We start from the raw sequence: 24159 nt of genomic DNA, 5'->3' as shown, positions 1-24159 counted from the left end.
ACGTTACAAAGTTGTCTCTGACTCAAACCCCCAACTGTGTATGTGTGTGTGTGTGTGTGTGTGTGTGTGTGTGTGTGTGTGTGTGTGTGTGTGTGTGTGTGTGTGTGTGTGTGTGTGTGTGTGTGTGTGTTTGTTTGTTTGTGATCCAGCTGAACCTGACAGAGCTGAGAACGTTTCCCAACCCTCCAGCTATTGTCACCAACGTCTCAGCAGCTGTTCTGGTGCTCCTGGGTCCTCAAGGCCGAATCCCTAAAGATCGCAGCTGGAAGGCCTCCAAGGTGGTCATGAGCAAGGTGATATTTTAGAGGAATGTACTTTAGCTGTTATCTCATGTGAACTTTTACAAGTCGCACACAAAAGAAGACTGTCCGTGACAGACGTATTCTTACCTAGTGGAAATAATCCTTTTGGTTTCGTTGAAGGGCCGGTTAGAGCATGCTGGAGTCCCTGATAGAAATGTCCTTAACACACGCACTTGCTCATGATTCCCCCAAACAATGACCTGCTCTGTTCACATATGATCTTAACCCGACATTACACTGACTTTGTAGTAGGGAGCCGGCAAGGTAAAGTTTAATGTCTGGTCCGACTCATTCAGACATTTGTGTTCTCAGTTACAGCTCCTCCATGTAATGTCGAGATAAACAGGGTTGCAGTTAAGTGGCAGCCTACTCATTGGATTTTTAACTGCTGTTATGAAGCCTCTAGTCTGGCATTTTGGTTTTTGGCATCTTGGATTTTTGGAGCCAAAAGAGGCCATATTTGGATGAACTGTGGAGGGTGGATCTGACAGAACCTTGGGACACTACGCCCTACCATTTTGTCTGACGACCTGACTGTGCCCTAGGCAGGTCAATCTAGCCAGGCACGCTCCCAAGCATGCCCCTTTTTGAGGCCTAATATCTAATTAATGGAATTATTTTGAGAAGGACCGTCACAACACTGATCAGAAAGAGTGAAGTTAACTAAGACAGCAAAATGACTTGTGGAAAAAATTCGTATCGACTTTGCATTTCATGAGAGAAATTTATGCTTTTTGAATGAAAGTCTACTGGAGCAGGCGGTTTTGGAAGTCTGCCCCCAGTGGCCATCAGTGGTATTGCACTTTAAGGTATTTCCACATTGGCTTCACTTTTCAGTTTTCAGTCAAGCCAATGTGAGACGACAGCCATTTTTATATACAGTCTATGGTTTCAGTGCATGTCTTGAAAGCAGGTTTCGATTAATTGCTGGACGCTACTGTGCCAAAACGTTCTTCATAAATAAGTTCCCTAAATAGCTGAAATGACATATTTTACATTTAAAATGACTTATAGCTGTTTTATTTTTGTCCTCTCCCGACTCATAATTTAATATTTATATTTATTGTGACTGTTTTTATATTTCTTTATTATTTATGTGCGTTGACTTTGGACCAACTGCTGATCCTTAATTACTCCTTTCATATTTCATCTATTTTAATGTACATCTGTATCATACAAGAGATGTTAAATCTCAGCGAGCCACTATCCTGGTCGTAAGAATGAAAATGAAGTTCGGGGAAATATTTTGTTACATTAGACAGCTTCCAGTATGGTGTGCTGCTGCACGTTTTCATTTTATTCTACTTCTCAGTTCCTGTTAATGATTCAGAATGCAAAATGCCTTTAAAGATATTTACGTATGGCAACTGTGGTGTGGTCTAAATCCACATCCAGGTGGACGACTTCCTGCAGACTCTGGTGAACTTTGACAAAGAGCACATCCCCGAGGCCACGGTGAGGTGTGTGAGAGACGAGTACCTCAGTGACTCCGAATTCAACCCTGACTTTGTGCGACAGAAATCCTCAGCCGCTGCGGGGCTCTGTGCCTGGGTGATCAACATCGTACGCTTCCATGAGGTATACACATGTAACCCAGCTGTCTCATGCATTGACATGGTGATGTTTTCAGTGTAAGACCGTATTTTTGATTTATTTGGTTTATTTTCTTTCCCCAAAAAAACTTGTGTTGCCTTGGATAGATTTTTGTAAGTACATCTCTCCTCTGCTATCTTCATTGTAGGATGTGTAATATCTCATGAATTTGTTGATATCCATGAACTGCATTGTAATCTGTTTCTCTCAATACCTTGTAGGCTTTTGTGGATGTCATTCATGATAACAAAGGTAATACTGTAATTTCCTCACAGAAGTCAATGTGTGTGTCCGTCTACAGGTATTCCGCGAGGTAGAGATGAAGAGGATGTGTCTATCTCAGGCAAATGCAGATTTGACTGAAGCTGCTGAGAAACTGGAGGCAATCAGGAAAAAACTTGCTGTAAGTCTTTTGAGCCCTTTGTTAGGGGTCCAGGCTCCAACGGTGGTGGAACCCTATTGTTTTTGTTGGGGAGCACCCTGAAACGTTTTTGTTTTTTTTAACAACTGGAATTAATTTAATTTGATAACTGAATTTCACCATTTTTGCTATAGTCACGCAGTGTATGTTCCAGAACCAGAAAATATAATTTAATTCAAATCGGCCAAACGATAAGACTCTGGTTGCCCGTTTTGTTCAAAAGTTAGAAAAACAAAATTTTCCCAGAATCCACTCCTGTGAATTACCCCATAGTTTCGGCCCCATACAGCATTAAATGACGGTCACATGCGTGTCAAATGTCGGTTTTCACATAGCGTAAAAATAGTTAATACAGTAATTTTCTAAGACATACTTTATTTCAGATCATCAACAGCCACATGTCTTCATATTTTTCTCTCTCTCAGGAGCTTGATAGTAGTCTGGAGACTCTGACAACGGCCTTTGAGAAAGCAACATCAGAGAAACTTAGCTTTCAGGAAGAGGTCAACAGCACAAACAAGACAATAGAACTCGCCAATCGACTGGTCAAAGGACTGGAGGTGTGAATAACAGCTGATGATAGAAGATTATTTTCATTCATGTTTCTGACAGTAGACTCTTAAAGCAGATCAAATATTTCGCTGTGTTTATTGTATGTCTACTTTGATGCGTGACCTTCTCCGTTGAAGTATTTTGAGAATAAAAGACTGTTCCCTGTTCAATGCTTAAAGTTACTGTATGTGTCTGTGTTTCAGAGTGAGAATGTGCGCTGGGCACATTCAGTGGCTCAGTACCATGAGCAGGAGGAAACTCTCTGTGGCGACGTCCTCTTAACTGCAGCTTTCATCTCATATGCCGGCTCCTTCTCCAAGAAGTACAGAAGAGAGCTGCTGGACAACCTCTGGATGCCGTTCCTTCACACACAGAAGGTGAAAACACTTCGATATTCTCACAATTATTCTACAGTTGCAATGAACTCCCACAGCTTTTCCATAGCAGGCTAAGTTTAAATTTAACATCTGTCTCATTCCTGTATCAATACACAGCTCTATTTATTTTCACCAGATACCCATCCCCATGACAGGGGACTTAGATCCAGTGTCCATGTTGACTGATGGCGCAATGGTGGCCCAGTGGAACAATGAAGGACTACCAGGAGACCAAATGTCCACTCAGAATGCTACCATCCTCACTAACTGTGAGTAGAACATGTGACCAAACAGCAGCGACTAAGATGTACTTTATCACCACAATGATGGAGCACACCTTCGAATGCCTCTTTAGAACATTTAATAGAAATAGTTCAGTGCTGAGTCTACTTTAGTCCCTTTTCCACTGGTGATACCAGCTCGATTCTACTCACTTTTTTAGGGGGTTTACATTGTCCCTGTATGGTATCTGATACCTGGGACTTTTTTTTATTTTTTTTATATCTTCCATCGATGTTCCCAGCGAGCTTTACCGAGAGCAAAAGGTGATGCGAAAACATTGCAGAGCACAAGCCTCCACAGTGCAATGACCTGCGCACTTGCTGAAGTTTGTGTCCTGTCTGTCCTTCACTGGAGCAGGTTGTTGCACAGGTAGAAAAATACTTCATCAGACATTCTGAAGTTTTGCACCCACTGAGTGTTACTAGTGAAGCCGTAGTTGGGTCGAACTCTGTTCCTGCACCGATATGTTCCGTCAAGCCCCGCCCACCTGACAACAATGAAGTGGACACACTTCTTTGTTTCCTCTTAGCTTTAATAACAATATTTGTCTGTGAAATGTTATATAGAAGACGTGAAAGGAGATTTTATTGTTGTTGATTTTGAAGATGACGTCATGACAGTTTCATGCAGAAAACACAATCCAGAAAAGTCAAGTTGAGTAGATCCACTATCATCAGTAGAAATGGGGCTTTTGTGATACTGTGTGTTGTTGCAGGTGAGCGCTGGCCTCTCCTAATTGACCCTCAGCTGCAGGGCATCAAATGGATCAAGAGTCGCTATGGTAGCAACCTGAAGGTTGTTAGTTTAGGCCAAATAGGGTGAGTTTTTCCATCACTGCCACCCTGAGGTGTTGATATTGGCTTTCAGAATAAACCACAATGTCTGAAATGTTGTTGTACTGTATATCTGTCACATTCTGCATCAATGTACTAAAAACATTTTCAGTTTTCTTTGTGGGAAAGCTGAAAATGTGAAACAGCTACAATGAAGCGTTTTCTGATATTCTTCTTCTTCAGCATTATTTTCCCTATCTGGGACAATAGACATTATCTGTGTAAATGTTGTTTTTTGTATTTTCATTTTCATTTATTTGTGTTAAATGTTCCAGATATGTAGACGTTATTGAACAGGCTGTAGTCGCAGGCGACACTGTTCTCATAGAGAACCTGGAGGAGACCATTGACCCTGTTATTGACCCTCTGCTGGGGCGATACACAATCAAGAAGGGAAGGTAACACAGATGTGACAAGTGACAAGTGAACCCGTGTATAAAGAAAAACAAGCATCTGTTTCCCTCGTCATGCTCTGCCCTCCAAACCTCTCTCTGTCCTGTTGTCACAGTTGTATAAAGGTCGGGGACAAGGAGTGTTTCTTCCACCCAGACTTCAGACTAATCCTGCACACTAAATTGGCCAATCCTCACTACAAACCAGAGATTCAAGCCCAGACCACCCTCATCAATTTCACAGTGACAAGGGACGGACTGGAGGACCAGCTCCTGGCCCAGGTGGTGAATCAGGAGAGACCAGATCTCGAGCACCTGAAGGTGGGTTAATGTAGTTGTTAGTCTCCCCTGCTGTTACATCATTGTGCAACTTGGTGTAATGAGTGCCTAGTTTTTTTTATGATTCGTTTGCGTAATCTCCCCACAGAGTGAACTGACAAAACAGCAGAACATGTTTAAGATTGAGCTGAAGCTTCTGGAGGACGAGCTGCTAACCAGGCTGTCTGCTGCAGAGAGTAACTTCCTCGGTGACAACGTGCTGGTTGAGAAGCTCGAGACCACGAAGCACACTGCTGCAGAGATTGAGATGAAGGTAAAATATGTGTTTGGTTGAAAAAGAAAAAGTGTTTTCTCCTATTTATTTTGATACATTTTCTGTTTCTGTCCCTTGTTCTCAGGTCCTGGAAGCTAAAGTTAATGAAGTGAAGATAAATGAAGCCAGAGAGCACTATCGCCCAGTTGCCGTGAGAGCTTCTCTGCTCTACTTCATCATGAATGATCTCAACAAGATCAATCCCATGTACCAGTTCAGCCTCAAGGTAACCAGAGTGAAACAGAGGAGCCGACTCACAGCCTCAAAACTAACAACGTGGATTTGAACAGGCAGAAGTGCACATTAACTTTAAATGCTACTAAACATTGCAAACATATTGCTGTAAACTGGTCACTGAAGTATGGTCTCAAAGTGTTTTTTAATTTGTCTTTTTTTCCTTCATTTTTTTTTTCAAATTATTATTTATTTTATTTTTCTGGTCTACGACCGTTTATCTTATTATTGGCCTGTCAGTCATCTGTCCAGCACTTTGAACTGGACCAAAATGTACAAAAAGTGGGACATGAATAAAGTTTGATTGATTGATTGAGATGCAGATATGTATAACTTAATGTCCCACAAATAAATTCTTCCTCTTGTCCTCAGGCCTTTAACGTTGTTTTCCACAAGGCGGTGGAGATGGCAGAGGCCTGCGACGACGTGACGAGCAGAGTGAACACACTCATCGACTGCGTTACCTACTCCACCTTCAACTACATCAGCAGGGGACTGTTTGAGGGAGACAAGCTCACCTTTACTGCACAGCTAGCCTTCCAGGTGCCTGTGTGTTTTGTGTCCGTATGAGACAGAGACTGTGTTTCGTCCCTGACCGTGTTCTCCCTCTTCCAGTTACTCCTGATGAGTAAGGAGATAGATGTGCGGGAGCTCAACTTCCTGCTGCGTTTTAACATTGACCACAGCTATGTCAGCCCCCTAGACTTTCTTTCCAACTCAGCTTGGAGCGCCATCAAGGTTCACAAGCACACGAACACACAGGATTTGTTATTGCTTGCTGTACTTGAATTACACCGCAAATCACCTCCTGCTGTCCCTTGTCTTTGTCCAGGTGATGAGCTTTACTGATGAGTTTCGAGGTCTGGACCGGGACATTGAAGGCTCACCCAAGCGCTGGAAGAAGGTGGTGGAGTCGGAGTGTCCGGAGAAGGAGAAGTTTCCTCAGGAGTGGAAGGGGAAAAGTTCCCTGCAGAAACTGATCATGATGAGAGCCCTGAGACCTGACCGCATGACCTATGCTCTCAGGTGATGAAATTTTTTTTGCTTCTTCAGTCGCTTGTTTTTTGGTCGTCTTATTTTCCATACTGTTAAACTCATCCTCCTCTAAAACAAATGAAAAAACAGACTCTCTGTATTTATTGATATGTTTAAATCATTATAGTGGACCTTTGAGTCGTGTCGGCTGTCCACCTCTCTGCTATATTTTTAAACCCAGGTCATTTCCTGTTGGCACACTGTAGGAACTTTGTGGAGGAGAAGCTGGGTGTGAAGTACACAGAGGGCCGAAAGACTGAATTTGCAAAGTCCTTTCGAGAAAGTGGTCCCGCCTCTCCTGTGTTTTTCATCCTGTCCCCTGGAGTGGACCCACTTAAAGATGTGGAATCACTCGGTAGTGTTCAGAAAGAAGCTGCATGCACGCACACACAGATACATTTTCATATACTGTACTCACACAAAGTGATTGGTGATTAAAGACATGGGCCAGTCGTTGCTTTACAATGCAAAGACAAGAGAACTGTAAGTATGTCCTTGTTTGGACATATAGAACAACCCATGTACAAGTAATGTAAAATTTAAGAGAGACAGAAATACTTTTTTTAGAAACCGTGATTAGTGACGAAGAGGATAAAGATTTTTTTTTTTTTTTAAATCCCGTCCTGTGTGTTCCCAGGGAGGAAGCTGGGTTTCACTATTGACCTTGGGAAGCTTCACAACGTCTCCTTGGGCCAGGGACAGGAAACTGTGGCTGAAATTGCCATGGAAAAGGCTGCCAAGGACGGTCATTGGGTTATATTGCAGGTCTGGTTCTAAGAAAATGGGCTTCAATTCAAATATTTGGATTGATAGAACACATATTTTATTATAGGATAGAAATACATGAGTGAACGCCAGTCCCTACAGTTTTGAAAAAATACATTTAAATGTTTCCCTGCAGAACATCCACCTGGTTGCTCGCTGGCTGGGTGCGCTTGAGAAGCTCCTGGAGCGCTGCTGTGAAGACAGTCATCCAGACTACAGAGTGTTTATGAGCGCAGAGCCGGCATCTACAATGCAGGAGCACATTATCCCACAGGTGGAGATGCAGTGTACCTGTACCCTCATACAATTTTCATTACAGTTCTTTACTTAGTGACACTAAACGCAGCTGTAAATCTTTTTTTATGCATGTTTTCTGCAGGGCATTCTGGAAAATGCAATCAAGATCACCAATGAACCTCCTACAGGCATGCATGCTAATCTACATGCTGCTCTGGATAATTTTGATCAGGTGGGTTTTTCTGTTCTGCGCTAATAGTGCCGGTTGTATATATATATATATATATATATATATATCTATGTATATAAAAAAAATTCCCCTCAGGGATTAATAAAGTAAATACCTACCTACCTACCTACCTATTTTGTGTTTCAATCATGAGTTTATTCATTTATTGGCCCTCTGCAGGACATCCTGGACCAGTGCAGCCGTGAGCAGGAGTTTAAGACCATCCTCTTCTCTCTCTGTTACTTTCATGCCTGTGTGGCAGAGAGGAGGAAGTTCGGGCCTCAGGGTTGGAATAGGAAGTATCCGTTCAACACCGGAGATCTGACTATATCAGTTAATGTCCTCTACAACTACCTGGAGGCGAACACACAGGTGGGTTGTGTTTGGGGTTGTGGGTGGATGAGAGGGGGTACAATTAGATGACTGAGAGACACGTGTGTCAGGGGTCATAGGATGGTGAGGATGATTCGGGTGGTGATTGTATTGGCAGTGATTTTTCCGATGACTTTGGTGACGAAGGTGCCATGGGAGGACCTGAGGTATCTGTTTGGGGAGATCATGTACGGAGGACACATCACTGATGACTGGGACAGACGGCTCTGCAGAACGTACCTGGAAGAATACATGCAGCCCAACCAGGTTTGTATGTGTATTCATTAAAGAAACGCAGCGTGTCGGCACATTCGGCTGTGTGCTGCCAAACAAGAACTGGCTTGTGCGCAGACATTGTACGGTAGCCAGATTTTAACTGCGCCTCTACTGCAGACTCGGGACATTTTGGGCCGAGAATCAGCTCCAGTTAGAAGCAGTTTGTCAGTATTGGTCCAAAGACTGTCCTTGGAACCTGAATAGTATGGCATGTGTGCCTGGCAGCCAGATGTGCCAGACCAGGGGATGTTTTGCCACCTTGGTTGGAATAATTTATTGTTTTATTCAGTTTTTAAAACCTAAAGCTTACAATTCTTCTAATTTCTGGGTTTTTTTTTTATAGTTTGACCGGAAGCTTTCATTGGCACCTGGGTTTGTCGTCCCCTCCAACTTGGACTACCAGGTAAATTGAATCATATATTGTTTGGGGAAACATTTCCCTGGAACAGTTTCATCTCCTGAATGTTGCACAGCTATCTAGTGTGAAACAGAAGTGTTATCTTATAGATGTAGAGCAAGTGGAAAAATCAGACAGTCAGTTATTCCGATGATTTCAGTTTCACATCCCGTAAGGGCTGTCAGTGTGATAAAATGTGTCCACCAAATGTGTTATGGTGCATCTCCAGGGCTACCATGATTTCATAGATGAGATGCTGCCCCATGAGAGCCCAGTGCATTATGGGTTGCACCCCAACGCAGAAATTGAGTTCTTGACAGTGACGTCGGATAACCTTTTTCACACTCTGCTGGAGCTGCAGTCTCCCGATTCTGTGATGGGAGAGGGGGCTTCACAGACGCTGGAGGAGAAGGTGGATACACACACGTTCAATAATACCTTAAAGGGATTAGTTGTTTTTTTTGTTTTTTTTTAAAAGGGATTGAAAGAAATTATTTTTCATGAACTGACTCAACATTGAACCTGTGCTAAGCCAAAGACAAGACATAAAAGATGCTGGCACACATGTGTTTTCAATGAGCCAATGCTTGACACACCACAGCAACACTATCCAGTAACTCTACCTCTTTAGTTGTTGGAGAAACGAGTTAGAGAGGAGAACATCAGTGTTTTCCCTTCCTGTGCTCTGACTGATTCCTCACTCCACCCACCTCCAGGTGAAAACAATTTTAGATGAAGTGCTGGAGAAGCTGCCAGAGCAGTACAACATGTCCGACATCACTTCCAAGACAGCTGAACGGTCGCCCTACATCCTGGTCTGCTTCCAGGAATGTGAGCGTATGAACACACTCGTATGCGAGATCCGCCGCTCGCTGAAGGAGCTTGACCTCGGACTCAAGGTAGGCTTACACCTCCGTGTGTTATTTTACAGTGCAGCTCACATCGTCTCAATGTAGTGAAATTACTCGCTTGACTAGACAGATAGCACTAACAGAGAAGAATATAACTAGGTAGGATGAGGCAGGTAAAACAGACTGTCGTTGCCAAATGTAACGTCCAATTATCTTCTTCCAAGAAACTCTTAAACCAAAAGTGGGTTTTAAGAATAAAAAGCTCTTCCTCTTTGCAGTTAGGGAGTCTCTAATATTGCCCCACAAAAAATCCTGAAGATTTCTCTCATCTGATCAGGCAGCATATATAGTAATGCAATAACTGTCCAGCAGCTGTTTGTCAAACTCTCATTGATGTTAAATTGCTACATGCAGCCCTTGTAATGTGTGTATTTACAGTGCATTAACAGCTCAATGTCTCTGTCAAAGGGTGAACTGGCCATGTCCTCTGAGATGGAGAAGCTGCAGACAGCCTTGTTCTTCGACAATGTCCCCGATACCTGGACCAAGTTGGCCTACCCCTCTATCTACAGCCTGGCTATATGGTGTGTGCAGCAGTTTGTCTTCAGTAATTTCATTTTTTTAAATCAACGGTTTGTCTAATTTTGTGTATAAGCTTCTGTATTTAGCTGCAGTTGATACAATTACTGTTATGCATAGTGTGCAAAGGGATACAATAAACTGTTTGAGATACTGCGTTGTTATACATCACATACACATAGTAGACATAACATAGTTACTAATAGAGTGTCCAGATGACTGACATTATCCAAGCAGCAGTCTCTCTGTCTGTTCGTGTGTGTGTGTGTGTCAGGTATAATGATGTGATGCAGCGTTGTAAAGAGCTGGACAGCTGGACTCAGGACCTTTCTCTGCCCAGTGTCGTCTGGCTCTCTGGACTGTTCAACCCGCAGTCCTTCCTCACCGGTAACACACAATTGTGCATACAAATAAGGGTTCTACGAACACATACAATAGCTTTCCCTCATTTTCTTTGCCCCTCTTGCTCCTTTACTTGTCTACTCATCATTCATTTCGAGTGTTTTCATCATGTCCTCACTCTCCAGCTGTGATGCAGTCTCTGGCTCGTAAGAACGAGTGGCCTCTGGATAAAGTGAATCTGACTGTGGATGTGACCAAGAAGTTTAAGGAGGAGTTCAACCAACCTGCCAGGGAGGGTGCATACGTGTTTGGACTTTACATGGAAGGTAGACAAACAATGACGTTCATTTCCTTTTATCCTTGAGCAAAGTACTTATCGTACTATATTAAATTCCTCCTCTTAACCGTGGTAATCCTTCCCCAGGTGCGAGATGGGACACTCAGACCGGGGTGATCACTGAGGCCCGTCTAAAAGATCTGACCCCAGCCATGCCCGTCATCTCGGTCCGAGCTGTACCCAATGATCGTCAGGAGACCAGGAATATCTATGAGTGTCCCCTTTACAAGACCAAGATCAGAGGACCCACATATGTTTGGACTTTGAGTCTCAAAACAAGGGAGCGGCCTGCCAAGTGGGTGCTGGCTGGAGTGGCTCTGCTGCTCAGTGTGTGAGCCAGAGGTCAGAGGTCACAGGTGAAGATTCAAAAGTTGAGAGGGAAAACCTATTGGGAAAAGTACGGGTCTCCAGCTCTCTTAATGTCCCTTTTTGTACTCACTTATCATCCTTACTTTTCATTTTATCATATTTTACAAACTTAGCAGATATACAAGAATTGGAGGAGGGAGTCTAACTCTAACAGAGAAAAATCACTGGAACACAACCAGATTTATTTTCTTTTTATTGAAAAATGATAAAATATACAGAGAGAAATGCCAAAAAAAAATTCACACTAGATCACAGTTAGAACTGATAAAGTCAAAGCATGTATTGAACAAATCAAAAAGTCTACAAACTACAAGATGCTGTATAAGCAGGAGAAAAAAAACAACAGTGCTGCCTCATTAGAGCGGCATCCAAGTGTTCTTTTGTAACACATGTACCTCTTACAGTATGTTATGCAGCAGTTTTAATAGCACATTAAATTACACGGGTGAAGTCGTTCTGACAACATGACAAGACAACCTCTAATTGCCTCGTTGCTCCTTCTCACTTCACAGTACACATGGGTGTAGCATTCATCCATTTAATACAAAAATAACAAAAGAAATGTGTATATACTAGCTGGTTTTCAACTGGAGATTGTAATGCACATACTGTAGCTCTGACGCCGTATGTGCTAACAAGTCAATCTTTCTAGTTTGGCCTCTGTGTGTATTTTTTGTGTTTTCTGCTAATATGTTCTCTAGTCACTGTCAGACCAGTCGAGCTCCATCATGTCCATGGCTGCGGTCGCCATGTTGATCTTGGTTCCGTGCCGCACGCTGCAGCTCTTCACAGAGTTCTGATTGGACGATGACCGCATGCTCACCTGCACCCCAGAGTGACCGATGACGCCCACTTCGCCTCTAATCTTTTGGCTAGCGGCCTCGGTAAGGTCACCTCTGACTCCCTGGACTACAACTCCCCTGTCACTCCTGCGACCCCTGACCCCCAGCTCACTCCTGACACCGTGACCCACGACCTTCATCATTCCCATGTCGCCCATGTTTATGTCCATGTCCCCTAGTCTCTCCATGTCCCCCATCTCATCCATATCCAAAGAAAGCATGTCCCCCAACCCCCCCATGCTCCCGTGAAGACCTTTGAACATGGTGGGGAGTCTTCCTCCTTCGAGCCCTCCCTCCATCCCTCTCTCCTCTAGTCTGTCCCCGAGTTTTTCTATCTCCCATCCTCCCTCCTTCTCCCTCTCACCCTCTGCCTCTCCGAACCCACCCGAGTACCCTCGGACGATGGTGGTCACCCTGCTTCTCTGCATCCCCCCTCTCTCCCTGTCCCCCTCCTCCCACGTCCTCTCCTCCCTCTCCACTACGCCTCCCGGGAAGCTCCTGAGCGTCACCTGCACCCGTCCTCCCTCCAGACTCCCGCTGTCGTCTCTGTCCCTCTGCCCCCAGCCTTTCTCCTCCACGGTTCCTTCGTCTTCCTCGTCCTCCTCTCCGAACCTCCCCTGCAACCCTCGGAGCATGGCGTGCAGCCTCCCGCCGTCGAGCGAACCCATCCCCCTCTCGATCGCTGTACTGCTCCCCCTCTCTGTGTCTCCATTGCTGAGTGTGCGGAGGAGACAGCTGACGCCAGCGCTGCTGACACCGGCGCTGCTGACCCCGGCACTGTTGGAGTCCTGAGAGTGGGAGCGGAAGAAAGAGCCGGACGAACCGATGGACATCGGCGTAAAGAACTGATCGAGGCAGACAGGAGAGAAGAGGAGATCATAAAAAAGTGGCAGTTGATTTTGTTTTCATCCGTTTGTTTCACCAGAACGACATTCAGTTCTGCTTCTGCTTACTGGTGAGATGTTTGAGCGCTCCATGAGTAGGGAGGTTGGACTGGGAGTCATGTTGGACCTCTCCATCAGCCTCTCCTCCCACAGTCGGAGCCTCCTCTCCCGCTCCTCCAGCTCCTTCTCCTTGGAGTAGAGCTCCCTCTCTAGCTTCCGAAGGCGCTCCAGGGTCGACTCGATTTCACACCTGTCGTATTAATAGACAGAAACATTAACAGACAGAATATCAGTGATCTGTTCTGACTACCTGCGAGCAGGTTTGACCAAGTTTAAACCGCAACTTCACTGCAGCCAAAAAAGAAGAAATTACAGATTTAGTTTCAAATAACTACTCCGTACAAGGAGAATGAAATTATTAAATATTTCAAACCCACACACATGTTGTTTTGTGAAAATGTATGCTGCCATATTGAAATGAGCTCATTATTTGCAAAATACTCTTCCACAAAATTGTAGAATACATTTGAATCAACTTCAGTTTTCTAGTAAAGGAACGCTCTCACAGTTTTCTACAACATCTAAATTAATTTACAGTGGAATTAGGTCAGAGTTACTAATTATGAGTCATTAGTATACAGCAAAGCTGCAACTTTGACAAGCTGACTCTGGCATTACAAGACAATATAGCTAACTCCTTTCAAAATAAATTGATTTATTATTTCCTATAGCAGACTACATTTTTTTATTTTGGCAGAATGTTTTTACATGCAGGAATCTGACTATGTTTTGCCATGCGTGAGCTGTAAACGCACAAGGGGCTTTGAACACAAACACACACTGCTTCTCAACCTCCACAGCCCCCCCAACCCCCACCACCATTAATCCAGCGTAGTGAGGTTGATATTCACGTCAGAATACAATATGGCTTGTCAACATTGTTTTGCATACATCATCAGTGAACTATTTTTGCTGCAGTACTTTCTGCTTCCACCAGAGGTCACTGTGGGATTGGGTGAGGTTCCATAAATCTGCATTCACAAACACAATCAACTCTCACAGCCACTAAATATAGACAGAGATGTGACGCACATCCATACGTCGGCCAGTGTTCCTTCCCGGTTCATTCATCCCTCCCCCATCACCTCCTTCACTCTGCCTCCCCTCCTCCTTGTCCAAGTTTTTCCACCCTTACCCAAAACTTCACTCAGAATTGATTGCCTCGCTGCACTCATGTTAAATATGCACAAAATCTCGCACCTTCTCTCCTCTGGTCCGTTGCCCACCTCACTCCCTCTCCCCGGTCAACTGCCCACTCGTTGTTTCCCACAATCCTCGCTGTTTCTGTCTTGCTCCGTGTTTTTGATTTGACACTCACACAATACATTTCTGTTCTTCCCTGAACTTCTTCTTTAACTCATATTTGATTCCCCCCTTTCCCATCCAGCACACACACACACACACCCCTCCTCCAACATCACCCCTCTGTCTTTCTCCCCATGGTAGAGTGAGGGCAAAGTGGAGGAGTAGAGGAATCTCTTCCATGGACCCTTTCCAGAGAGCTTAATATAGACTGAAGTAGAGCACAGGGTCATGCATTCAACTTGTCTCCTGAGCTTCAGAGCTGTGTGTGTGTGTGTGTGTGTGTGTGTGTGTGTGTGTGTGTGTGTGTGTGTGTGTGTGTGTGTGTGTGTGTGTGCGACAGAGTGTATGAATTCGTGGAATACGTGTACATGCGGTAAACCACAGACGACATTCGTCAGTCTGACAAGAAAACAACAACTTTACTGAATACACTTTAACAAATGAAAGAAGACCTGTCATGCTCAGACACAGTGCAGTTACAGTCTGTCTACAGGACAGTGCGTGTGTGTATTAGTGTGTGTACCTCCACTGGTCCTTGTTATGTAGGAAAGAATTACACTGGTCCGGTAGCCTGCTGTCATTAGCCATGGTCTCCAGGGTTACCAGCACCTGTTTAAACTGGGGACGCTCCTGTTGGTACAGTCATGCACACAAAACAGAAGAACCTCCTCAGCATCTTTAAAAGTGTTGAAGTGAGAGACATAAAAACATTTTCAGGACTTTAACTGTTTTTTTTCTCTCGTGAATTTAGCTTGCCTTTGGGTCTGCTTGCCAACATTTCCTCATCAGCTCTGCAAAACTTGCTGGACAGCTGGTGGGGACAGTCAGCCTCTAGATACCCAGACACACAAACACATACCACACATACAGAGGCCTTTAGTTTAAAAAAAAAAAAAAAAAAGTCATATCAAGCAGTCAAAGTCAGAATGTGACACAAAGTCTTACTTGAGGGCAGCGGAGCTTTCAGTGGAGCTTTCAGCTTCCAGCTAACATGCTTATGATTACACTGCTGATGTTCAGCAGATATGTTTGCCAAGATCGTCATCTTAGTTTAGCATATTAGCATGCTTTCGTTTGCTAAGTAGCACAAAAGACAATTTAATTAAAAGGTGAGTTCATCTATTTCATGAGGACTTTGAAGATTTAATTGAGAGTGGTCTCCTCAGCAGTCATTTTATTTTGAATCAAATACATTACTTTCCTGGTCTTATTTCCCCCAAAAAAATGTCATTAGGCAAGGGTACTTTTTTGTGTTCAATTTTCTCATCTCCACTCCCAGCATCTGTGTAGAAGTCTCTTTAATAAAATGTTAACATTTCCTTAATTAAGGAGAAGGTACTTGACATCAGAGTGAAACATTTTCGATTTAGTATTATTCTCTGTAATTATTCCATCCATCTCCTCTGAAAACACTGCAGTACTTGTACATTCTCTTAACTCCACCCGTCTGACAGAACTTCATATTATTTCCTCTATGAAGACCTCTAGCTGCTCCCTTGACATAATTCCAATAAACCCTTGAAAGAAGTTATTTGCATTTTCGCTCGGTGATAACCAGCATTGTTCATCCTTCCAACAAACACGCACTTGTACAACCACTTCTGAAAAAACTGAAAACTTCATATAAAAAAATTAAGAGACAATAAAGGCTTTCAGACTTAAGTGCAGCCTGTACACTACTCCATCCTCAGTCTTAACTTTAAATGGTTCTCTGCATGCTCATCCAACTCTTCTTCATCCTCAGCCTCCATCCCCCTGTCGTCCCACAAGCCTCTGTACTTGTGCCACTCCAGTTCTCTGTATTTATGCTTCTGTCAGATCCCATTATTCAGAAACACATTTTGTTCACTGTGGATGACACACAGCTCTACCTTCACCTAATACTATAACAAACTCACTGATCTCAATAAACTGTCTTCAGGACAGAACCTGGGATCCTACAAACGAGCTCAATGAGAAGAAATCTGATGTTTATTATTTGGACGAAAGCATTTAACCAACATGATTTCTGCTCATCTCGGCACATTGTACGCTTTAGTTACATTACATCACATGCAAAATACCTTCGATGTGTCAGGTAGTCAAATTGAGTTCAAACTCAGATGAATTCTCTGTAAAAGGTCTAAAAACACTCTAAAACACATCACTCTTATTCTCGCCTCTTTTCATTGGCTCGCCAGTTGGCTATAAAATTTAATTTGACATCCTGATACTTGGTTACAAAGTGTTAAATGGTCTTGCCCCTTCTTATATTACAAAGCCCTGGTCCACATATTACGTTATGAGGGGGTTGAACCAAGACCCATGACGAAGTACTACAGGGACGGGGATTTCTCTTTAGCTGCACCAAAACTATGGACTTCTCTGCCTCTCAGTTGGACATTTGAAAATCTCAGTAAAAGAGAGAATAATGCACCGAGTCCCACCTATTTGAAATCAATTAGAAGACCAGAGAAAAACCTGACAGCCAAAACTGTTCTCGCTTTGGCAAATATTGTGTATACTATGTTGGACATAGTAAAAAGCTATTTGGGAAACACATTTCCAGTGCCTTTAAAACTAGTGCTTTCCAGGAAAAAATAGGACATACTGTGTGTGATTAATAGATATGAAATTCTATTACACTTTATAGTCCAAGAAGTTCTTAATTAGCTAACCTATAACGTACAATCAGTCTGTTTATGGCACAAAAACGGTGGTGTGTGCCCCTGTTTATTTTTTTGTAATATGTAAACTGCAGCAACAACAACAACATCACACACCACACACACACTAAAATAATGTCCCTGCATTAAAGATTACCAGGCATCATCACAGGTCTGAATGAGCCCGGACAGCTCTATAGGACAGTACAGTAAATGGAAACAGTTTTCTCCGGGGATTAATCCAAAAATATCACCAACTCTGAGTGGAGAGAGGGCGAGTGGATGAGAAGTATAGCAATGGAGGGGAAATCAGAGGGAGACTGGGAAAGAGGAAGAGAGAGAGAGAGAGAGAGAGAGTTATTTAAGGAGAGTATTTGGAGATTAGCCAGCAGCTACGCAGGAATCATGTTCTCTGGGTTGTTGTTTGTGGGCCCACAGTGTGTGTGTGTTAGTGCATGTGCAGCTATCGAAGGGAATTCGGGCATGTTAGTGACTGAAAAACAGATTCCAGTATAACCATCATCCTCTACCACCCATAAACCTGTACAATCAACCCTCCTATCGCTGCAATCTCCCCCCCACTGTGTCTCTCCCTTTCTCTCTCATAAAGGCTTTAGCCAGGGGGAGTCTGGCCAAGATCCACTGCTGTGTATCCAAGCCTTACAAGAGCAGAGAACTGACATCAGGCCTAAAAATACACAGCCTCACCAGCTCACAGTGGAAACCATGAGAGCATCGCATTGTGCCTCCAGCCGTCTCAAACTCTGGTGCTTATGCGGTGTGTTCAAAAAGGAGTGTTTGGGTGTGTGTGTGTGTGTGTGGGGTGGTGTGTGTGTGTGTGTGTGTGTGTGTGTGTGTGTGTGTGTGTGTGTGTGTGTGTGTGTGTGTTGTGCAGGTTACCTCTTGTTTTTCCACCACCAGCCATGCAACCTGCAGCCCTTCAAACCCTTTGAAAGGAACCTCCCGAGTCAGCATCTCCCATAGCACCTGGCCACACAACAGACTGTGTTGGTTCATTCAGATGATAAATAAAATCAGTGCTGATACCAAAAGGATATCAATATCTTTGACACCTTACTTTGGGAAACATGTAACTTTTTTGAATGAAACAATATCTTAATTTAAAAGATGAAACCTCTTCTCAAATGTCTCAAATGTTAAATATTCATTATAAACGTATGTAATCAAATAATGACGCTTCAAATCTCAGTGCTACTTCTCAAAGTGTAATACAAAAGTATTGCAGTTTGATTCCTGGCCTTATAATACTGATCAAGTGCTGCCAACTCACCACACCATAGGAGTAGGTGTCACAGGTCTCGGAGACAGGCAGACTCTGAATGACTTCTGGAGCCATCCAGGGGAAAGTGCCCACCACCGTCATGTGGGTGGTGTGGGACAAAAACTTAGATGCTCCGAAGTCACAGATCTTGAAACCCAACAGAAACAGGTATAAAAAAAATTCTCAACTTGTGAGCCTGAATTTTGTTTTCCCTTTAAATCACAAGATCATTGTTACAAACCTTCAGCACTTTTTCTGCTGTCATTACCACTGTAAAACAAAGAATACAGAAAAAAGTCAAAGTTGTACTACACTAAATAGTTATACAACGTAGCTAATAGCCAACTGGAATGCAGAACTGAGGTTTCGATGTGAATATATACAGAAAACAAGAAGAACAACATCAGAATGAAGTTTAGATGTCATGTTACCGTTTCGTGACTTTAGATCTCTGTGAATCACTTTGACTGGAGCTTCTGCATGGAGGTAATGCATCCCTGTAAGGAAATGTAGTCTTAATAACTGGGGGAAACAAACTACAACTACAACTATTACAACTTTAGATGTTTATTCTCTGATTGATTTTAGTGTAATTTCATAACAATATTCAAGGTTTGTCTGAAAACCATGAAGAAATCAAGAAATCCATGGACCAACATTTAGATTTAAGACAATTTGGTCAATAAATTGACCAGATATGATATGGGTAGTATATGGAACTTGTATATTCACTATGATAAATATAAATATGATCAGGCTAATTACTAACACTGTATGTCACTTTTTACTGTTTAACTACCTTAAAACCAGAATTTAAAGATGTAAATGTTTCTCTCTTCCTGGGTATATAACCATCATAATTGGCTCTGAATTTATATCAGATAGAGACTGTGATTAAGAGGTAAATAAAAAGCTGTGGATTTCCTCCGGTACATGACACCTTGAGTATAACAGGATCCTGGTGATCACATCAGTGCTCCAACCTCTGAGATGATTGATATTATAATCCAATTGTCAAGTGTACCTTTTGCTATCTGTATGGCCCATGTCATGATCTGCTCCATGTCCATCTCCTCACTCTGTTCACTGGAAAGGTACTCATACAGAGATCCTTCACTAGCGTATTCTGTAAGGTAATACACACACACATAGAGGAAATGCAGCAAAGCAGTAAGAGAACAATTAAAAAGAAAAATCATGTGTACTCGTGCACAGCTGCACATCCTGTGCAATGATGATGCTCATGAGCAGACCGATGCATTAAACCATTCGTACTGAAATGCTAGTAGGTTATATTTAACCCATCACTCAAATTAATTTAGTTTGATCCCTTTCAGAAATGGCCTTTTAAATACTACAATTCCACTTGAATAATACAGTGACAGCTACTATTCTGATATTTTTTTAAGATTTCACTGACTCATTCTAAAAAGGGTGAAAAAAATCTCAAATCTTCTTTTTGAAATCATTTGGATATTTTCTGCAGCTCAGTTATAATCTACCTCAGGATGTTACAATGTGTGAGAAAGTCAACAACCAGTGAAGCACTGAACACCACACAGACAAGCCAGCTCAAATCAGTGGAAAAACTGGCAACCTTCACACCCCGACTGTCTAATCCAGATTATGTGAGAACCTTTTAACCTTTTCCATTTCCCTGTAATGTCTGACAGATCAAAGGGACAAGTGTGAGACAGGATGTATTGTCCAAGCAAAGGAGGCCTTTGCAGCCTGGTGGAAATGCAAATAAAGGCCTGAATGTTTCTGTTTGCAAAATTTACTAAAACCAAAATCCAGCTCCTGAACCACATCTTATTAGAGTTTACTGTACTTTTTATTTTTAGTGAGCTTTAGACTTTATACACTCAGCTGCAGCGAGAATTGTCAGTGGACAACTCTGTAGTGGTGTGTCACTGTTTTATCTTAACCTTAGATCCCTATCCAGGATTACAACTACATCCAAACATGTTGGTTTCAGTTTCAAATGTCCTGCCAGGAAACACAGAAAGACCCAGCGTTCAGAGTATTCACTGATACTTTAAAACACACGCGTAAACACTGTTCGGCCATCGGAACATGTGGTAACATGTCCGTAACTCTCTCCATCAAGGATCAAACGCAAACTAATAAAGCGAATACATGCACACACTGTGTAGTTTTATATGGGAGGACAGAAAGTCCTGACCCTAACCCGTCCATGCCTCACCTTAAACCTTGATCTGCCCATAACCTAATGTTACTTATATCCCATAGGCCTGATCACCAAGTATAATAATACATTTTATTTTGTGGAGCACTTGCTCAAAATATAACCTTTATCTGAAGTTCTATGAAGCTCATATTTAGGTTTTATGCAGCTGTGAGAACATCTGAAAGGCTATGTGAATCTCACAAACACACACTCATAGACACACACACATGGGGTCTGACCTGTGACAATGCCATAGTTGGGAGATTCCAGCACGGCTCCATAAAATTGAATGATGTTTTTATGACTCAGTACACTGAGAATCTCAGCCTAGATGAGGAGACAAGAAAAAGAGAAACGGAGGGAAAGGGAACACCTTCATTACTAGAAATACGACCTTAAACAAAATAATAATTCCTGACAGAGTGTAAATCTGACCGTTGGAACTTGTTATCCAGCTCTAAAGTTATTACTGACTGCGTCTCCAGGACGCCTGAGCTGAGGTCTTCATTCCACAAACTGAGTCTCCAAAACAAAGAGCTTCCACACTGCAGTGACAAACATGCCATTAATCTGAACTGACATATAAATCATAACCTCTTTGTCTTTGTGAAACGTAACTTTTGCAAAACAACATAATAACTAACCACCAGTTAGATGAACTCCAAAATATTTAGTCAATAATTCGTTTTTCTTCCAAAGAGCAGTATACATTTTTAATTTTTATTGTTTTCATTTCTTGCATGTGAGGAGCAAATATCATGCATGCATGCATTTACACATAAGATGCATGAACATTGTGTTTGTGCAAAGAGCCCCGAAAAAGGTGCATGAGGGTTTCACTAAGCTGCAGTTCTCCCGTCCCATAATCTATCAACTTGTATTTATACATGAACTGTACACATACGGTTGTGCATGTCTGCCTACCCTCCATGTGTTTGTGTCGGTGTGAGAAAGTGAGTGTGAGAGAAGTCAGTCGACCAACAAATCCAAATGTCTTCTCTGTAGTTTTTATGTCAATGGCCCATGTGTGACAGTAAATTATATTTTCTTATATTGAATTAAATCTGCTGCTACGACAGTAACACTGCACCTTATTCACCCACGGGTCACCCTAACACCTGACAGTTTCCTGACACCGACTCGTGAGACTCTACTGTCTCACTATTATTAACAAGGAAGGAAATTATGTTTGGATCACCTTCTGGGTCGTACTCATGAGAGACTTGCCCGCCCAGGCCGCCTGAACTGCAGTGCATTAAGCCTTAAATCAGCACACATCTCAACCCTAACATACAATGGGAGGAACAAGGGAGTCCAGGCATAAATAAAAGAGCTCCATCTACAAAGGGTGGGAGGAGGAGGGGGACAAGGAGAGGTATGTTTAAGATAAACACATGGTCAATGGCAGACAACAGCAGAAGAGGAGGAGGAGGGAGGGAGGGAAGGGGCTTTGGATCCAAAGAGAATCTAAGAAGTGGAAATAGGTCTAGAGCAGTAATGTGGCATAAATATAAAAATTATATTTGTGTGTCTCTACAAGAGAGGTGGAATGTGTGTGTGTGTGTGTGTGTGTGTGTGTGTGTGTGTGTGTGTGTGTGTGTGTGTGTGTGTGTCTCCCCTTTACCTCTTTGTCAATCTTCAAAAGCTTCTTCACAGCCACTTCCTTGTCCTGGGATATCCAGAGGGCTCTGTAGACGCTCCCAAAGCTGCCTCCTCCACAGTTCTCATAGAAGAGCAAGTCCTCATGCTTTATCTGCACAAACGACGAGCCAGGGGACGACATGGCATACTGACTCACGCACACTCAAAACACACTCACACACACACACAGGCAGCCCAAAAGCAATGAACGCTCATCCAACCAACCAACCAACAAAATGCTTTCCCAAATGTATGCAAGTCACGGATCAGCTCAGAGCGAGAGAAGGAGAAGAACTAAAGAGAGGCGGAGTAGTTTTTCCTCCACAGGGGTCGGAGTGGATGTTGTCAGTCAGCAGAACAGATTGTCAGGGAGAAGAAACCAGAATGTGCTGGAAAGAGAGAGAGAAGTTTGCTCCCTGTGAGTCAGGAAAAGTTGACTGTCACTACCAGACAAGGTGTTACATTGCCTGATAGTGGTGATCTGGGGTAACTACAACACAAAGTGCGCGCACACACACACACACACACACACACACACAGAGCTTGAACATAAGGAAGAGGTGAGTGTTTGAGTGTGTGTAAGTAAAGGTTTCCAGTCAATGTGTGCAGTCTGACCTGTAGCAGACACACTGTTCAAATATGGTCACTGGCATTCAGGGCATTCCTTCTTCCTGGATAACTGTGGCTATATAAAGCTTTCCATACACCACACACACACACAAACACACACACAGACAGCTCTGGCCTATAGTGTGTCTAACATAGTAAATCAGTTAGCAATGAGGTCGACTGCAACAGATCTAAATCCATCTCTCACACGCTCTGCAGCTACAAACACACACTCACCACAGAAGCCAGGCAGTGTGTTACTCAACCACACAGGAATGACCCACTGACATCATGAAGCAGGATAGCCGTGCTGACATCACTGCAGAGGGACAGGTGAGATCAGCTACGGGAAGTTGGGACACTTCTCAATTGTTGACAGTGATCAAGTACAAATGTGGACTTCATAGTGCTCCACTGAATAAATAAAAACATGACAAAGTCTGCTGGCAGCTCCCAGGAGCTGCAATGAATCATGACACGCCATCGTACAAATGTGATTAACAAACAATATCCTAGGATACATGCTGCTTGAAGAGCTAAAACATGAAAGCACTGCTGTGTTTTTTTTCTGGGGGGCAGAAATGATTTCAGGAATCGGTCAGTCAGAAAATCTAATGCAAAGTCAGCAAGTGGAAATTTTGATGTAAGGATGAGATAAGATCCCCTGTAAGCAAAGTCGTATGATTATTATAATTCAATATTGTAGTGACTTGTAAAAGGACTAGATCAGGGGTCTCCAACCGGTATCTCGTGAGCTACCAGTTGAGTATGTGTGTTGAGTAGCAATTTGTTATTGTTCACATCAAAGAAGCTTATTTAGCTGGTATTCAGCTGGTTTGGGGGAGTTCAGCTCTGTAAATAAATGTTAAAGAGACATTTTCATTCTGTCAAAGGAGCTCTCAGAGGAAAAAAGGTTGGATACCCCTGGACTAGATTCTACAGTTCTCATAATACAGCTCAATAGCATCAGTTGTTGAGGTTCTTCCTGCTTGGAAAACAGTTCTGTTTGTACGAGCGTAATGCAAGCTTTCCATTTTAAATGTGTAGTCTCCAAACCAAAGCAGAAATTCCCAGGATTGACTCTTTCGGAGCCAGAGAAGACACAGTGCAACTGCAACTGTAGTGCCTCGCTGATCCTGGTATCTTCTTTCGCATGTAAAATCGGTGGATTGCACGTTTAAGCAGAGGTCAGTCTTTACTATGTATGAGATTTGCAGTCAACGATGAAGGTTTACCTGCCTACAGGTGAACAAATCATGAAAAGGTAACTGATGTCAAAAGTCCCACAACAGGCCTCTCTAGTAGATATTTAAGGTGACGCACTGAACAGCAA

General features: G+C 42.9%; 2 protein-coding genes across 2 annotated transcripts in view; one reads left to right on the top strand and one right to left on the bottom strand.

The window, feature by feature from the left end:
- Positions 1–11499, top strand: part of dnah9l (dynein, axonemal, heavy polypeptide 9 like) — a 33916-nt gene extending 22417 nt beyond the window's left edge. Inside the window, exons 61-87 of the mRNA XM_069157077.1 lie at positions 150–293; positions 1698–1880; positions 2197–2298; positions 2742–2876; positions 3072–3245; positions 3382–3514; positions 4243–4345; positions 4636–4758; positions 4869–5073; positions 5180–5344; positions 5430–5570; positions 5951–6121; positions 6194–6316; positions 6411–6604; positions 6820–6968; positions 7251–7378; positions 7515–7652; positions 7758–7847; positions 8025–8216; positions 8364–8483; positions 8836–8895; positions 9119–9301; positions 9606–9788; positions 10209–10324; positions 10594–10706; positions 10847–10987; positions 11086–11499. Of these exons, the coding sequence (XP_069013178.1) occupies positions 150–293; positions 1698–1880; positions 2197–2298; positions 2742–2876; positions 3072–3245; positions 3382–3514; positions 4243–4345; positions 4636–4758; positions 4869–5073; positions 5180–5344; positions 5430–5570; positions 5951–6121; positions 6194–6316; positions 6411–6604; positions 6820–6968; positions 7251–7378; positions 7515–7652; positions 7758–7847; positions 8025–8216; positions 8364–8483; positions 8836–8895; positions 9119–9301; positions 9606–9788; positions 10209–10324; positions 10594–10706; positions 10847–10987; positions 11086–11333 (3957 nt within the window). The 3' untranslated portion in view covers positions 11334–11499. The remainder of the gene's footprint in view (positions 1–149; positions 294–1697; positions 1881–2196; positions 2299–2741; positions 2877–3071; positions 3246–3381; positions 3515–4242; positions 4346–4635; positions 4759–4868; positions 5074–5179; positions 5345–5429; positions 5571–5950; positions 6122–6193; positions 6317–6410; positions 6605–6819; positions 6969–7250; positions 7379–7514; positions 7653–7757; positions 7848–8024; positions 8217–8363; positions 8484–8835; positions 8896–9118; positions 9302–9605; positions 9789–10208; positions 10325–10593; positions 10707–10846; positions 10988–11085) is intronic.
- A 44-nt stretch (positions 11500–11543) lies between these two features.
- Positions 11544–24115, bottom strand: LOC138202804 (uncharacterized). Its single transcript, XM_069157081.1, has 11 exons — positions 22201–24115; positions 20816–20903; positions 19410–19511; positions 18817–18882; positions 18627–18655; positions 18395–18532; positions 18004–18090; positions 15215–15289; positions 14982–15088; positions 13163–13343; positions 11544–13054 (listed from the first exon to the last, which is right to left on the bottom strand). Exons 1-11 carry the CDS (start codon positions 22357–22359, stop codon positions 12065–12067), a joined length of 2022 nt encoding a protein of 673 aa, XP_069013182.1. The 5' UTR covers positions 22360–24115; the 3' UTR covers positions 11544–12064.
- Between the last annotated feature and the right edge of the window lie 44 nt (positions 24116–24159).

Source organism: Embiotoca jacksoni, unplaced genomic scaffold, assembly GCF_022577435.1.
Source record: "Embiotoca jacksoni isolate LCO1_2020_lvr unplaced genomic scaffold, fEmbJac1.0.p SCAF_22, whole genome shotgun sequence".
NCBI lineage: Eukaryota > Metazoa > Chordata > Actinopteri > Embiotocidae > Embiotoca > Embiotoca jacksoni.
This window is presented reverse-complemented; position numbering and strand designations above follow the sequence as displayed.

Excerpts from the sequence above, each read along its gene's own strand:
- LOC138202804 (XM_069157081.1), bottom strand. The coding sequence starts at position 22,359 with ATGTCGTCCCCTGGCTCGTCGTTTGTGCAGATAAAGCATGAGGACTTG. Across the intron at positions 18,883-19,409 it reads GGCCATACAGATAGCAAAAG|GGATGCATTACCTCCATGCA; the intron begins GTACACTTGACA and ends ATTTCCTTACAG. Across the intron at positions 15,089-15,214 it reads GTTGGCAAGCAGACCCAAAG|GAGCGTCCCCAGTTTAAACA; the intron begins GCAAGCTAAATT and ends CTGTACCAACAG.